Source organism: Mobula birostris, chromosome 11 (genome assembly GCF_030028105.1).
Source record: "Mobula birostris isolate sMobBir1 chromosome 11, sMobBir1.hap1, whole genome shotgun sequence".
Classification (NCBI taxonomy): domain Eukaryota; kingdom Metazoa; phylum Chordata; class Chondrichthyes; order Myliobatiformes; family Myliobatidae; genus Mobula; species Mobula birostris.
The window spans coordinates 115,045,680-115,058,755 of NC_092380.1; the positions used below are offsets into that span (position 1 = coordinate 115,045,680).

Below are 13,076 nucleotides of genomic sequence, written 5' to 3' on the forward strand. Positions count from 1 at the left end.
TTCTCCCCCCATGGTTTCATGCATTTCCTTACCTTGGTGGATTGTACCACCAGGTGGCCAGGGGTTGTCCCAATAAAGTTAGTGACGGCTGTGCATTTGGCTAAGGAGTTCATCAACACCTGGGTTGTTCACTTCGGCACACCGTCTGACTTTTCTTCTGACCGTGGTCCCCAATTCATGGCAGACCTCTGGGCCACAGTGGCTCAGAACTTCAGCATTAAATAGCATCACATCATGGCGTATTACCTGCAGTCCAATGGCCTGTGCGAGCTGTTTCACCACTCCTTAAAGGCTGCTCTGAGAGCCTCCCTGAGGGATGACTGTTGGCACGATCATCTCCCGTGGGACCTGCTGGGGTTCGGAATGACTCCAAAAGAGGACCTACAGTCCTCCGCAGTGGTTTTATTTCTGATGCCATCACTGCCTGGTTGATGTCACCGCAGTGTTCCGCCCTCCTCAGTAAACTCAGTTCTTTTACAGCAACTCCTACCTCCCATCATGGCATACAGAATCCTTGAGTGTCAGTTGACCTACATTTTACATTGTTCATTTTTGTCTGCCTTGATGCACATCATCACTCACTTAAGATCCCTAACGATGTCCTGTTTCTCATTTTGGAATAAGGCGAAAGGACTTTTATTGTGGATAGGAAGGATAAACTTGCGTGTATTTCTGTAGATTGTCTTAAACTAGCCCACAAAGGCATAGATGGTTCCACTACAGTATCATCTACATCATGACATAATCATGTGCATCTCAGCACACCCTGGGATAAGCCAGAGGAGCTTGTTGTTACACCAACCAAGTCAAATAGGACCTAAGCTGGGCAGCTTGTACAAGCTCCAGAAAGACTTTCAATGCTGATTTTGGTGAATTCTGGGGGTGGGGGCACGTGTAGAGTAATGTAATCGGTGACAGATGACACACATTGTTCATAATGCTAACTGTTCTACGTAATTCACAAACACTGTCATTGAGTTGTTGTCTTCATTTTAAGAGACGTAATAATGTCAGTGTAAGGCTACTGCTTTTGGTTTGTAATGGAAGAGCTGTGGCTTTTGTTAAGCACATAAAGCAACTCTCGCATGTTTTATTCACAAAATCCTCTAACTTGAATATTATTTCTCCTTCCAGTAAAATAAATTATCCCTCAATCTTCCCTCTTCTGTTCCCCGCTCTGGCCTCTTACCTCTTCTCTTATCACCCCTGCCTATCACCTCTCCCTGATGCTCTGCCTACTTCCCTTTCTCCCATGGTCCACTTTCCTCTTGTGTTAGGTATCTTTTTCTCCAGCCCTTTAATTCTCCCACCCACCTGGCTTCACCTACCGCTTAGCTAGTCCTCCTTCCCCTCCTCCCACCATTTTATTATCTCACACAATACCACAGATAAGTAAATAAAATATAATTCAAAATGCACGTAGTGCACAGCACAGGTAAACTGTACAGTAAGCAGCTCACTGACCTAGTGACGAGACCTTGGCGATGGCTGGGTATTCATTAGTCTCACAGCCTGAGGGAAGAAGCCGTTAGCCAGTCAGGCAGTCCTAGTCCTGATGCTGCTGTATCTCCTTCCTGAAGGTAGTGGGTTAAAGAAATGTGGGATGGGTGGTCGGGATCCTCAACAATGCGTCATGCCCTTTGCCTGCAATGCTGCCGGAAATGTGAGGGAGCCAGACTTTGACAATCCTCTCAGCGGTTTTTACTGTCCTCTGTAGGATCTTGTGGTCCGCTGCCTTGCAGCTTCTGTACCACACAATGATGCAACCAGACAGGACTCTCTTGATGGTGCTCCAGTAGAAAGTTGTTAGAATGGGGGCAGGGAACCTTACGCAACTCGATCTCCTCTGAAAGGCTTGCAGGTCATTCTCAACCACTTGTTTATGGGTCATAGGGAAGAAGTAATAAATGCTGGATATTCCATCCGGTTTGTGCCCCATAACTGTCTTTCACATGTGAAAGCGTCAAGCACCATTGCAACCTACATTTGGAAAAGCCCCAAGAATAAATTTGTTGGAGCTGACATCCAGGCAGAGCAGATTTTCAAGATGCCTTGCTGCTGTTCTCCCTGAGGAGTTGTGCTTCAGCCCACCAACAATGACATTATTGAACAAGCTATTGAGACTATAGCTCATGAACCAGGGGTCCCAAGTTTAAATCCATCCAAAGTCGAAATTCCATTAAATCATTAATGATTTAAAAAGCTATTATCAGTAACTGTGAATCACCTGGTTCAATAATGTACTTTAGGAAAGGAAATTTGTTTGTTCTTATTGCAAGACTTCAAATCTATACAGTGTACAGTAAAACTCCAATTATGCACCCCACCCCCCACCCTCCCAGGACTGTAGTGCTGGACTAGCAGATTTTCTGGACTATTGAAGGATAATTTTACCTGTTACAGAGTGGTATAATAAATATTCAGTGGGAATTGGAATTTAAACAAGGAGGGGAATATACCAGTCCCCCCAGACCAGGCTGTGGTACAAATCTGCCCACACTCCTGGCTCGTGGTGCTCTGACTGTAGAGCCTACCAGCATTCTGGATCTCTGACATGCATTCCACTCTAACAAGCGAATGAGCTAGGGGCTGGGGCATTTGGATTTTTGAATAACTGGGTGCCAAAGGTTTGATTTGTAACTGACCTTTGAAGTGGCTCCATAAACTACTTTATTCCAATCTAAATCTTAAGTGATCAATTGTCAACATAGTGGGACATTTGCATTAAATTTGCTCTAATGTTAGAAAATAGCAGAAAACTGTGAAGGACATGGTGACAAGCTTGCAAGATTTTGTTAGTCTGAGTAATGAAAACACTTATGCATAAGTAATAATTTGAATATAGCACCATGGCAGCATAGCAGTGAGCCAAATGCTATTACAGCTCAGGCGTCAGGTTAGAGTTCAATTTGGATGTCCTCAGTAACAAAGTTCGTACGTTCCTTCCCATGAGCACATGGGGGTTCCTCTGGGTGCTCCAGTTTCCTTTCAGATTTCAAAGATGTACTGATTAGGTTAATTGGTCATTGTAAATTGCCCTGTGATTAGGCTAGGGTTAAAATCAGTGGGTTGCTGGGTGGTGTGGCTGCAAGGGCTGGAAGGGCCTGTGAAGTGCTGTATCTCCAAATAAATCAATAAAAGTAACGAATACTATCCCATTGCTGAGAATACTATTGTGCACCTTCGCTTTAAATTTGTCTTTGTTCATGGACTGAATTATTTAGAAACTGAATTATAATAGTCACTACAAAAATGAAATGTATCACAATTTTATTAAACTAAATTGCAATTTTCCTCATTCACATTCCGCTTTCAGAGTACCAATGGAACTTCATCAATGCCCAGCCTTTGTAACGCACACAGGAACAGCAAGAGTCAGGGTGCTCGAATTTGGACATCCTAGTTTGCTAAATCCCAGTCCGGTTGTTAAAGATGAAACTGGTCTCCTTATTGAAGAATATCTTTCTCCCTCAAAACTGGTGAGAAATTTAAATTAAATATTTTGTGGAAGGAATTCTGTGCAGTGATTTTTGAAGCCAACAAAATGAATTGTGGATGTAAAAATAACATGTTGGAGCTGTCAGCTGTTTTGGGAATTTCTGTACTAGGTGTGAAAAATTGGAGATCCACAGTGAGAAGCATATACTGTTGTAACAAAGACAAATCAGCCTTGTTCTGGTATATGATATGATATGATAAGATAAAACTTTATTTATCCCAAAGGAAATTATTACTGCAAAATTGAGCAGTCAGAAATATATATTTTAAAATACAAAATGTAAGCATTGAGGTACAAAAAAGAATACAAAATGTGCACTAAAAAGTAATAGTGTAAAATACAGATGTGCAATGAAACCATATGCCTATATACTCAAGGAGGAGGAGTTGTTGAGTCATATAGCCACGGGGAGAAAGGATTTCTTGTGGGGTTCAGCGGTGCACCTCGATGGAATCAGTCTGTTACTAAAGGTGCTCCTCTGTTTGTCATGGAGGGGGTGAGAGGGATTGTCCATGATGCTCCATAGCTTCTTCAGCATCCTCCTCTCAGACACAACCACCAGGGAATCCAGTTCCACCCCCAGAACAGAACCAGCCTTCCTGCCGAGCTTATCGATCTTCTTGGTGTCAGCTGCTCTCACCGTGCCGCCCCAGCAGACTACGGCGTAGAATAGACCACTGACTGGTAGAATATCTGCAGCATAGTACTGCAGACGTTGAATGATATCGCGGTGTTGAGCCTCATGGTCACTCTTTGGTCGTTCTCTACATTTATCTATCTGTGCCGCCTAGTAAATGCCTATTTAACCCTAGCCTAATCACAGGACAATTTACAATGGCCAATTAATCTATTAACCAGTATGTCTTTGAACTGTGGGAGGAAGCCCATTTGCACTTGGGAAGGAATGTACAAACTTGCTTACAGAGGACGCCAGAATTGAACTCTGAGCTGCAACGCCCTTAGCTGTAATAGTGTCCTGCTAACTGCTACACTACCATGCTGCACCAATTGCTCTACCAAGCTGTGATGCACCCAGATAGGGTGCTTTCAGTGCTGCCACCAGGCAATATTACCCTTTAGGTTTCTGATAAACTGTGACCTGAAACGTGAACTCTTTCTCTCTTCACTGGTGCATGACTTGCTGAGTGGTTCAAGCAGTGTCTGTTTTTACCTCAGATTTTCAGCATCTGCACATTTAGATTTTCATTTACCGTTTGGTTCCTAATTGACTGCATGATACCTGTACAGGAGCACCCTCATCTTCCTGAACGCTAACATCTTTCAGTTTCTCTCCAATTTAAAAATAAAATTCCTCCAGCTTACTGTTTCTTTTTTCACAAGTAGCATAATGGTTAGCATGATGCTTTACAGTACCAGCGACCCAAGTACGTTCTTCCCGTGACTGTGTGGGTTTCCTCCCACAGTCCAAAGACGTACCGGTTGATAGGTTAATTGGTCATTATAAATTGTCCCCTGATTAGGTTAGGGTTAAATCGGCAGTTACTTGCCGGCATGGCTCTAAGAGCTTATTCTGGGCTGTACTTCAATAAATAAAAAATAAAAATTTCATTTTTTTCTATGTTATATTTCTTCTCCCAACTCTGGCTTGGAATTTTGTTAAATTTATTGGTGACTATGTGACATATATTTGCTTTATGTTTGTTCTCATCAGTTCACCCAATCAAAACTTTAAATATAAAGACTTCTATTAAGTTATCTCTTTATTTGGAAAAAGTCCCTGACTACTTGATCTTCTGGAGGAATAACCTCTGTGTGGTATTGTCCTTGTGGATAGATTTTGCACCAACCTGCGTCCTTATGGCTTTCTGTGGGTTTTGGACTGATTCCATTGTATACTTTAAACTGTGTCTTTGTAATCACCACACAATGCTATTACGACTGGGGTCTTTGGAGTTCAGAGTTCAGTTCTGGCATTCTCTGTAAGAAATTATGTACGTCCCTCCCACGTTTCCGCTGGGTGCTTCAGTCCGAAGATGTACCGGTTAGCTGGTTAGCCGGTCGTTTTAAATTGTCATGTGATTGGGCTTGGGATGAAACTGCTGGGCTGCTGGACGGCACGGCTCAGTGGGCTGGAAGGGCCTGTACTGCACTGTATCTCTGAATAAATAACAAAAATAAAAATGGTGAATTCTTAGCAAAACTTAAAATGTGCATTTTTCACTTCGCTAGTTCCAAACATAGAATGTAGAACATAGAATAGTACAGCACAGTACAGGCCCTTCGGCCCACAATGTTGTGCCGACCCTCAAACCCTGCCTCCCATATAAGCCCCCACCTTAGATTCCTCCATATACCTGTCTAGTAGTCTCTTAAACTTCACTAGTGTATCTGCCTCCACCACTGACTCAGGCAGTGCATTCCACGCACCAACCACTCTCTGAGTAAAAAACCTTCCTCTAATATCCCCCTTGAACTTCCCACCCCTTACCTTAAAGCCATGTCCTCTTGTATTGAGCAGTGGTGCCCGGGGGAAGAGGCGCTGGCTATCCACTCTATCTATTCCTCTTATTATCTTGTACACCTCTATCATGTCTCCTCTCATCCTACTTCTCTCCAAAGAGTAAAGCCCTAGCTCCCTTAATCTCTGATCATAATGCATACTTTCTAAACCAGGCAGCATCCTGGTAAATCTCCTCTGTACCCTTTCCAATGCTCCCACATCCTTCCTATAGTGAGGTGACCAGAACTGGACACAATACTCCAAGTGTGGCCTAACCGGAGTTTTATAGAGCTGCATCATTACATCGCGACTCTTAAACTCTATCCCTCGACTTATGAAAGCTAACACCCCATAAGCTTTCTTAACTACCCTATCTACCTGTGAGGCAACTTTCAGGGATCTGTGGACATGTACCCCGAGATCCCTCTGCTCCTCCACACTACTAAGTATCCTGCCATTTACTTTGTACTCTGCCTTGGAGTTTGTCCTTCCAAAGTGTACCACCTCACACTTCTCCGGGTTGAACTCCATCTGCCACTTCTCAGCCCACTTCTGCATCCTATCAATGTCTCTCTGCAATCTTTGACAATCCTCTATACTATCTACAACACCACCAACCTTTGTGTCGTCTGCAGACTTGCCAACCCACCCTTCTACCCCCACATCCAGGTCGTTAATAAAAATCACGAAAAGTAGAGGTCCCAGAACAGATCCTTGTGGGACACCACTAGTCACAATCCTCCAATCTGAATGTACTCTCTCCACCACCACCCTCTGCCTTCTGCAGGCAAGCCAATTCTGAATCCACCTGGCCAAACTTCCCTGGATCCCATGCCTTCTAACTTTCTGAATAAGCCTACCGTGTGGAACCTTGTCAAATGCCTTACTAAAATCCATATAGATCACATTCACTGCACTACCCTCATCTATAAGCCTGGTCACCTCCTCAAAGAACTCTATCAGGCTTGTTAGACACGATCTGCCCTTCACAAAGCCATGCTGACTGTCCCTGATCAGACCATGATTCTCTAAATGCCTATAGATCCTATCTCTAAGAATCTTTTTCAACAGCTTTCTCACCACAGACGTAAGGCTCACTGGTCTATAATTACCCGGACTATCCCTACTACCTTTTTTGAACAAGGGATCAACATTCGCCTCCCTTCAATCCTCCGGTACCATTCCCGTGGACAACGAGGACATAAAGATCCTAGCCAGAGGCTCAGCAATCTCTTCTCTCGCCTCGTGGAGCAGCCTGGGGAATATTCCGTCAGGCCCCGGGGACTTATCTGTCCCCTAATGTATTTTAACAACTCCAACACCTCCTCTCCCTGAATATCAGCATGCTCCAGAACATCAACCTCACTCATATTGTCCTCACCATCATCAAGTTCCTTCTCATTGGTGAACACCGAAGAGAAGTATTCATTGAGGACCTTGCTCACTTCCACAGCCTCCAGGCACATCTTCCCACCTTTATCTCTAATCGGTCCTACCTTCACTCCTGTCATCCTTTTTTTCTTCACATAATTGAAGAATGCCTTGGGGTTTTCCTTTACCCTACTCGCCAAGGCCTTCTCATGCCCCCTTCTTGCTCTTCTCAGCCCCTTCTTAAGCTCCTTTCTTGCTTCCCTATATTCCTCAATAGACCCAGCTGATCCTTGCTTCCTAAACCTCATGTATGCTGCCTTCTTCCTCCTGACTAGATTTTCCACCTCATTTGTCACCCATGGTTCCTTCACCCTACCATTCTTTATCTTCCTCACCGGGACAAATTTATCCCTTACATCCCGCAAGAGATCTCTAAACATGGACCACATGTCCATAGTACATTTCCCTGCAAAAACATCATCCCAATTCACACCCACAAGTTCTAGCCTTATAGCCTCATAATTTGCCTTTCCCCAATTAGAAATTTTCCTGTCCTCTTTGATTCTATCCTTTTCCATGATAATTATAAAGGCCAGGGAGCGGTGGTCACTGTCCCCCAGATGCTCACCCACTGAGAGATCTGTGACCTGACCCGGTTCATTACCTAGTACTAGATCTAGTATGGCATTCCCCCTGGTCAGCCTGTCCACATACTGTGACAGGAATCCATCCTGGACACCCTTAACAAATTCTGCCCCATCTAAGCCCTTGGAACTAATCAGGTACCAATCAATATTAGGGAAGTTAAGGTCAACCATGATAACAACTCTGTTATTTTTGTACCTTTCCAAAATCTGCCTCCCAATCTGCTCCTCTGTATCTCTGCTGCTACCAGGGGGCCTATAGAATACCCCCAGTAGAGTAACTGCTCCCTTCCTGTTCCTGACTTCCACCCATATTGACTCAAAAGAGGATCCTGCTACATTACCCACCCTTTCTGTAGCTGTAATAGTATCCCTGACCAGTAATGCCACCCCTCCTCCCCTTTTTCCACCCTCTCTATCCCTTTTAAAGCACTGAAATCCAGGAATATTGAGAATCCATTCCTGGCCTGGTGCCAGCCAAGTCTCTGTAATGGCCACTACATCATAATTCCATGTATGTATCCAAGCTCTCAGTTCATCACCTTTGTTCCTGATGCTTCTTCATTGAGGTACACACATTTCAGCCCTTCTACCTTACTGTCTTTACACCGTTTATTCTGCTTCTCTTTCCTCAAAGCCTCTCTGTATGTTAGATCTGGCTTTACTCCATGCACTTCTTTCACTGCTCTATCGCTCTGGGTCCCATCCCCCTCGCAAATTAGTTTAAACCCTCCCGAACCATGCTAGCAAACCTACCTGCAAGGATATTGCTCCCCCTCGAGTTCAGGTGCAACCCATCCAATCTGTACAGGTCCCACCTTCCCCAGGAGAGATCCCAATGATCTAAAAATCTAAAACCCTGCTCCCTGCACCAACTCCTCAGCCACGCATTCAACTGCCATCTCCTCCAATTCTTACCATCCCTGTCACGTAGTACTGGCAGCAATCCTGAGAACATCACCCTTGAGGTCCTGTTCTTCAGCCTTCTGCCTAATTCCCGAAACTCACACTTCAGGACCTCATCCCTCTTCCTGCCTATGTCGTTGGTCCCAACATGTATCACGACTTCTGGTTGCTTTCCCTTTCGTACCAGGATGTCGTGCACCCGGTCAGAGACATCCCGAACCCTGGTACCCGGGAGGCAACAAATCATGTGGGTGTCCTTTTCACGTCCACAAAATCTCCTGTCCGCTCCCCTGACTATAGAGTCTCCAATGATGACAGCTCTCCTCTTCTCCGTCCCACCCTTCTGCACCACAGGATCAGACTCAGTGCCGGAGGCCCTGCCACCAAAGTACAGCATTGTTTGTCAGTGCAGGACTGTGCAAAGTATTTGGGACAGCTTGTCCTCTACTTCATCATGGCTCCATTAGCATTTCTTTTTAATCATTCCATCCTCACTTATGCTTAACTGGTCCATTCTATACTCCCTAGCCCCTCCCTTTGAGAAAATCATTATGCATGACCTTAAAGTTCAAGGTAAATTTATCCTCAAACTACATGAACGTCACCATATACAACCCTGAGATTTATTTTCTTGCAAGCATACTCACTGAATGCAATAACCATAATAGAATCAATGAAAGATCGCACCAACGGGGCAGACAACCAGAGTGCAACAGACAACAAACTGTGCAAATACAAAAATAATAAATAAATAAGCAAGCAAAAATATTGAGAACATGAGGTGAAGAGTCCTTCAAAATGAGTCTCTTCTCTCTGGCTTGGAATTTTTTTTAGATTTATTGGTGACTGTATTTGATTTCACTGTTTGTTCTCATCAGTTCACCCAATCAAAACTTTAAATATGAAACTTCAATTAAGTTATCTCTTTACATGGAAAAAAATTCGCTGACTATTTGGTCTTTAGGATGTGTGACCTCCATCTGGTATCATCTTTGTGGATAAATTTTGCATCTCTGTTGTCCTTATGGCTTTCTCTTGTTCCCTCTCTAAGTTCTCAATGTACATTACACTATTTCTTCGTGATCAGCGCCAGTGCAACCAGTGAAAATATGACTGTTGCAATGTCTCTCATCTGCACGGACGGGTTTATCTGCCACAAACAAAACTAAATCTGCAGATGCTAGAAATCCAAGCAACGCACACAAAATGCTGGATGAACTCAGCAGGTCAGGCAGCATCTATGGAAAAGAGTACAGTCGACGCTTTGGGTCGAGGCCCTTCACCAGGACTGGAGAAAAAATGCTGAGGAGTAGATTTAAAAGGTGGGGGAGGGGAAGGAGAAACACAAGGTGATAGTTGAAGCCGGGAGGAGGAGGGGTGAGTTGATAGCTGGGAAGTTGATTGGTGAAAGAGATACAGGGCTGGAGAAGGAGGAGTCTAATAGAGGACAAAGGCCATGGAGGAAAGAAAAGGGGGGGAGGAGCACCAGAGGGAGGTGATGGGCAGGCAAGGAGCTAAGATGAGAGGAGGAAAAGGGGATGGGCAATGATGAAGGAGAGGGGGGCATTACCAGACGTTCGAGAAGTTGATGTTCATGCCATCAGGTTGGAGGCTACCAGACACAGTGTATGACCCCAACAGACTCACAGGTGAAGTATCGCCTCACCTGGAAGGATTGTCTGGGGCCCTGAATAGTAGTGAACGAGGAGGTGTAGGGGCAGGTGTAGCACATGTTCCACTTGCAAGGTTAAGTGCCAAGGGGGAGATCAGTGGGGAGAGACGAATGGACAAATGAGTTGCATAGGGAGTAATCCCTGTGGAATGCAGAAAGGGAAAGATATACCCTTGGGAGATGGTGGAAGTTGCGGAGAATTATGCGCTGGACATAGAGGCTGGTGGGGTGGTGGGTGAGGATAAGAGGAACCCTATCCTTAGTAGAGTGGTGGGAGGATGGGAAAGCAGACATGTGTGAAGTGGAAGAGATGCGGTTGAGGGTAGTGTTGATGGTCCCCTTTCTTTGAAGAAGGAGGACATTTCCTTCATTCTGGAATGAAAAACCACATCCTGGGAGCAGATGCGGCGGAGACAAAGGAATTGAGAGAAGGAGATGGGAAGAGGTATAGTCCAGGTAGCTGTAGAGTCCGTGAGATTATAATAAACATCAGTAGATAAGCTGTCTCCAGGGAAACAGACCGAGAGATTAAGAAAGGGGAGGGAGGTGTTGGAAATGGACCAGGTAAATTTACGGGCAAGGTGGAAGTTGGAGGCAAAGTGCATGAAGTCAACAAGTTCTGTGTGGGTGCAGGAAGCAGCACCAATGCAGTCATCGATGTAGCGTACGAACAGTGGGCAATGGCCACCATTGTAGGCTTGGAACATAGACTGTTCCATGTCGCTGACATAAAGACTGGCATAGCTGGGACCCATGTGAGTGCCCACGGCTACAACTTTTGTTTGAAGGAAGTGGGAAGAGCCAAAGGAGAAATTACTAAGAATGGGGACAAGTTCTGCTAGACAGAGGAGAATGGTGGAGGGGAACTGGTTGGGTCTGGTGTCCAGAAAGAAACGGAGAGCTTTGAGGCTATATTGGTGGGGGATGGAGGTGTCTCATGGTATGTCTGGTGCTCCCAGTGTAGCCTCCTGTATACTGGAGAGACCCAATGAAGATTGGGAGACTGCATCACTGAGCACCTATGCTCCATCCGCTAGAAAAGTGGGATCTCCCTGTGCCACCCATTATAATTCCACTTCCTATTCCCATTCCGATATGTTTATCCATGGCCTCCTCTACTGTCGTGATGAGGCCACACTCAGTTGGAAGAGCAACACTTTGTAGTCTGCCTGGGTAGCCTCCAACCTGATGGCATGAACAGCGATTTCTCGAACTTCTGGTAATGGCCCCTGCACCCTCTCCTTCCCCATCCCCTTTTCCGTCTCTCACCTTATCGCCTTGCCTGCCCATTGCCTCCCTCTAATGCTCCTCCCCCCTTTTTCCCTTCCATGGCCTTCTGCCCTCTCCTATTAGATTCCCTACTCCAGCCTGTATCTCTTTCACCAATCAACTTCCCAGCTCTTTCATTCACCCCGCCCCCTCCCAGTTTCACCTATCACCTTGTGTTTCTCCCTCCCCTCCTCCCGCCTTTTAACTAATTTAATTAATTAATTTAATCCAGGCAAGTGTGAGATGTTGCACTTCGGGAGGTCAAAAGTGAGGGGAAAGTATTCAGTTAATTGCAAAACCCTTAGAAGTATCAATGTACAGAAAGATTTTGGGAAGGAACAAGTACATAGCACCCTGAAAGTAACCCAGCAGACAGATAGGATGGTAAGGAAAGCATATGGCATGCTTGCTTTATTGGCTGGGGCATTGAGTGAAAGTAAGGAAGTCAAGTTGCAACTGTTTAAAAACTTTAGTTGGGCCGCATTTGGAGTTTTGTGTGTGATTTTTGTCGCCACATCACAGAAAGGATTTGGTGAACGCAGCAGGCCAGGCAGCATCTCTAGGCAGAGGTGCAGTCGACGTTTCAGGCCGAGACCCTTCGCTCCCCACCTGAGGTCCACAGATCCCTTGCTTAAAGGGATAACTGGGATGTCCATGACATAAAAAAACTTTGGAAACCCCTGGTCTAAATGATCACAGCATTGTTAAGGGAGGACTTCTACATTCCTTGCATCTGATTTCTACAGCCCCAAGCTGTTGCTGAGAAGCTGGTTTCTAGATTGATTCCTCTGTGCTTGCTTCTAGCATTCTACATCATGTTGCAGTGCAAATCTGGTCATGCTCTGAAATACCCCCTGGTATTGCTCCTCCAGTGCTCGTACTGTCCGTTGCCACTTTCAGGGACCTATGTGCCTGTTCATCAATGTTCCTCAGAGCCTACTGCTTCCTGGACACGTCCATCCCTGGTTTAAATTCCCTTTAGCCTGTGCCTACACTATTGCAGTAACTGAGGACGAGATCCAATTCATTGCTGCCTTGTTCATGAAATGTTTGAGAGGATAGGGCTTGAATTCAAACAAAGATCCTGTGGTAACTTGTCCCAGTTGTACAACACCCCTCTCTAACAATCGCTTCATTGAACACCTTCGCTTTGTCCACTCCAAAAAGCAGGATTTCCTAGTGGCTACGCATTCCAATTTGACTTCCTACTCTAATTGTGTTACATAAATCGTTACACTAACCACTACGCTACCA

General features: G+C 45.1%; 1 protein-coding gene across 6 annotated transcripts in view; it reads left to right on the forward strand.

Moving 5' to 3' along the window:
• lrrc56 (leucine rich repeat containing 56) overlaps positions 1-13,076 on the forward strand; it is a 243,125-nt gene that overhangs the window by 18,386 nt on the left and 211,663 nt on the right. For all 6 annotated transcript variants that reach the window (XM_072273220.1, XM_072273218.1, XM_072273219.1 and 3 more), the window contains one exon: positions 3,317-3,479. In XM_072273220.1, coding sequence (XP_072129321.1) covers positions 3,324-3,479 — 156 coding nt within the window. In that variant the 5' untranslated portion in view covers positions 3,317-3,323. The remainder of the gene's footprint in view (positions 1-3,316; positions 3,480-13,076) is intronic.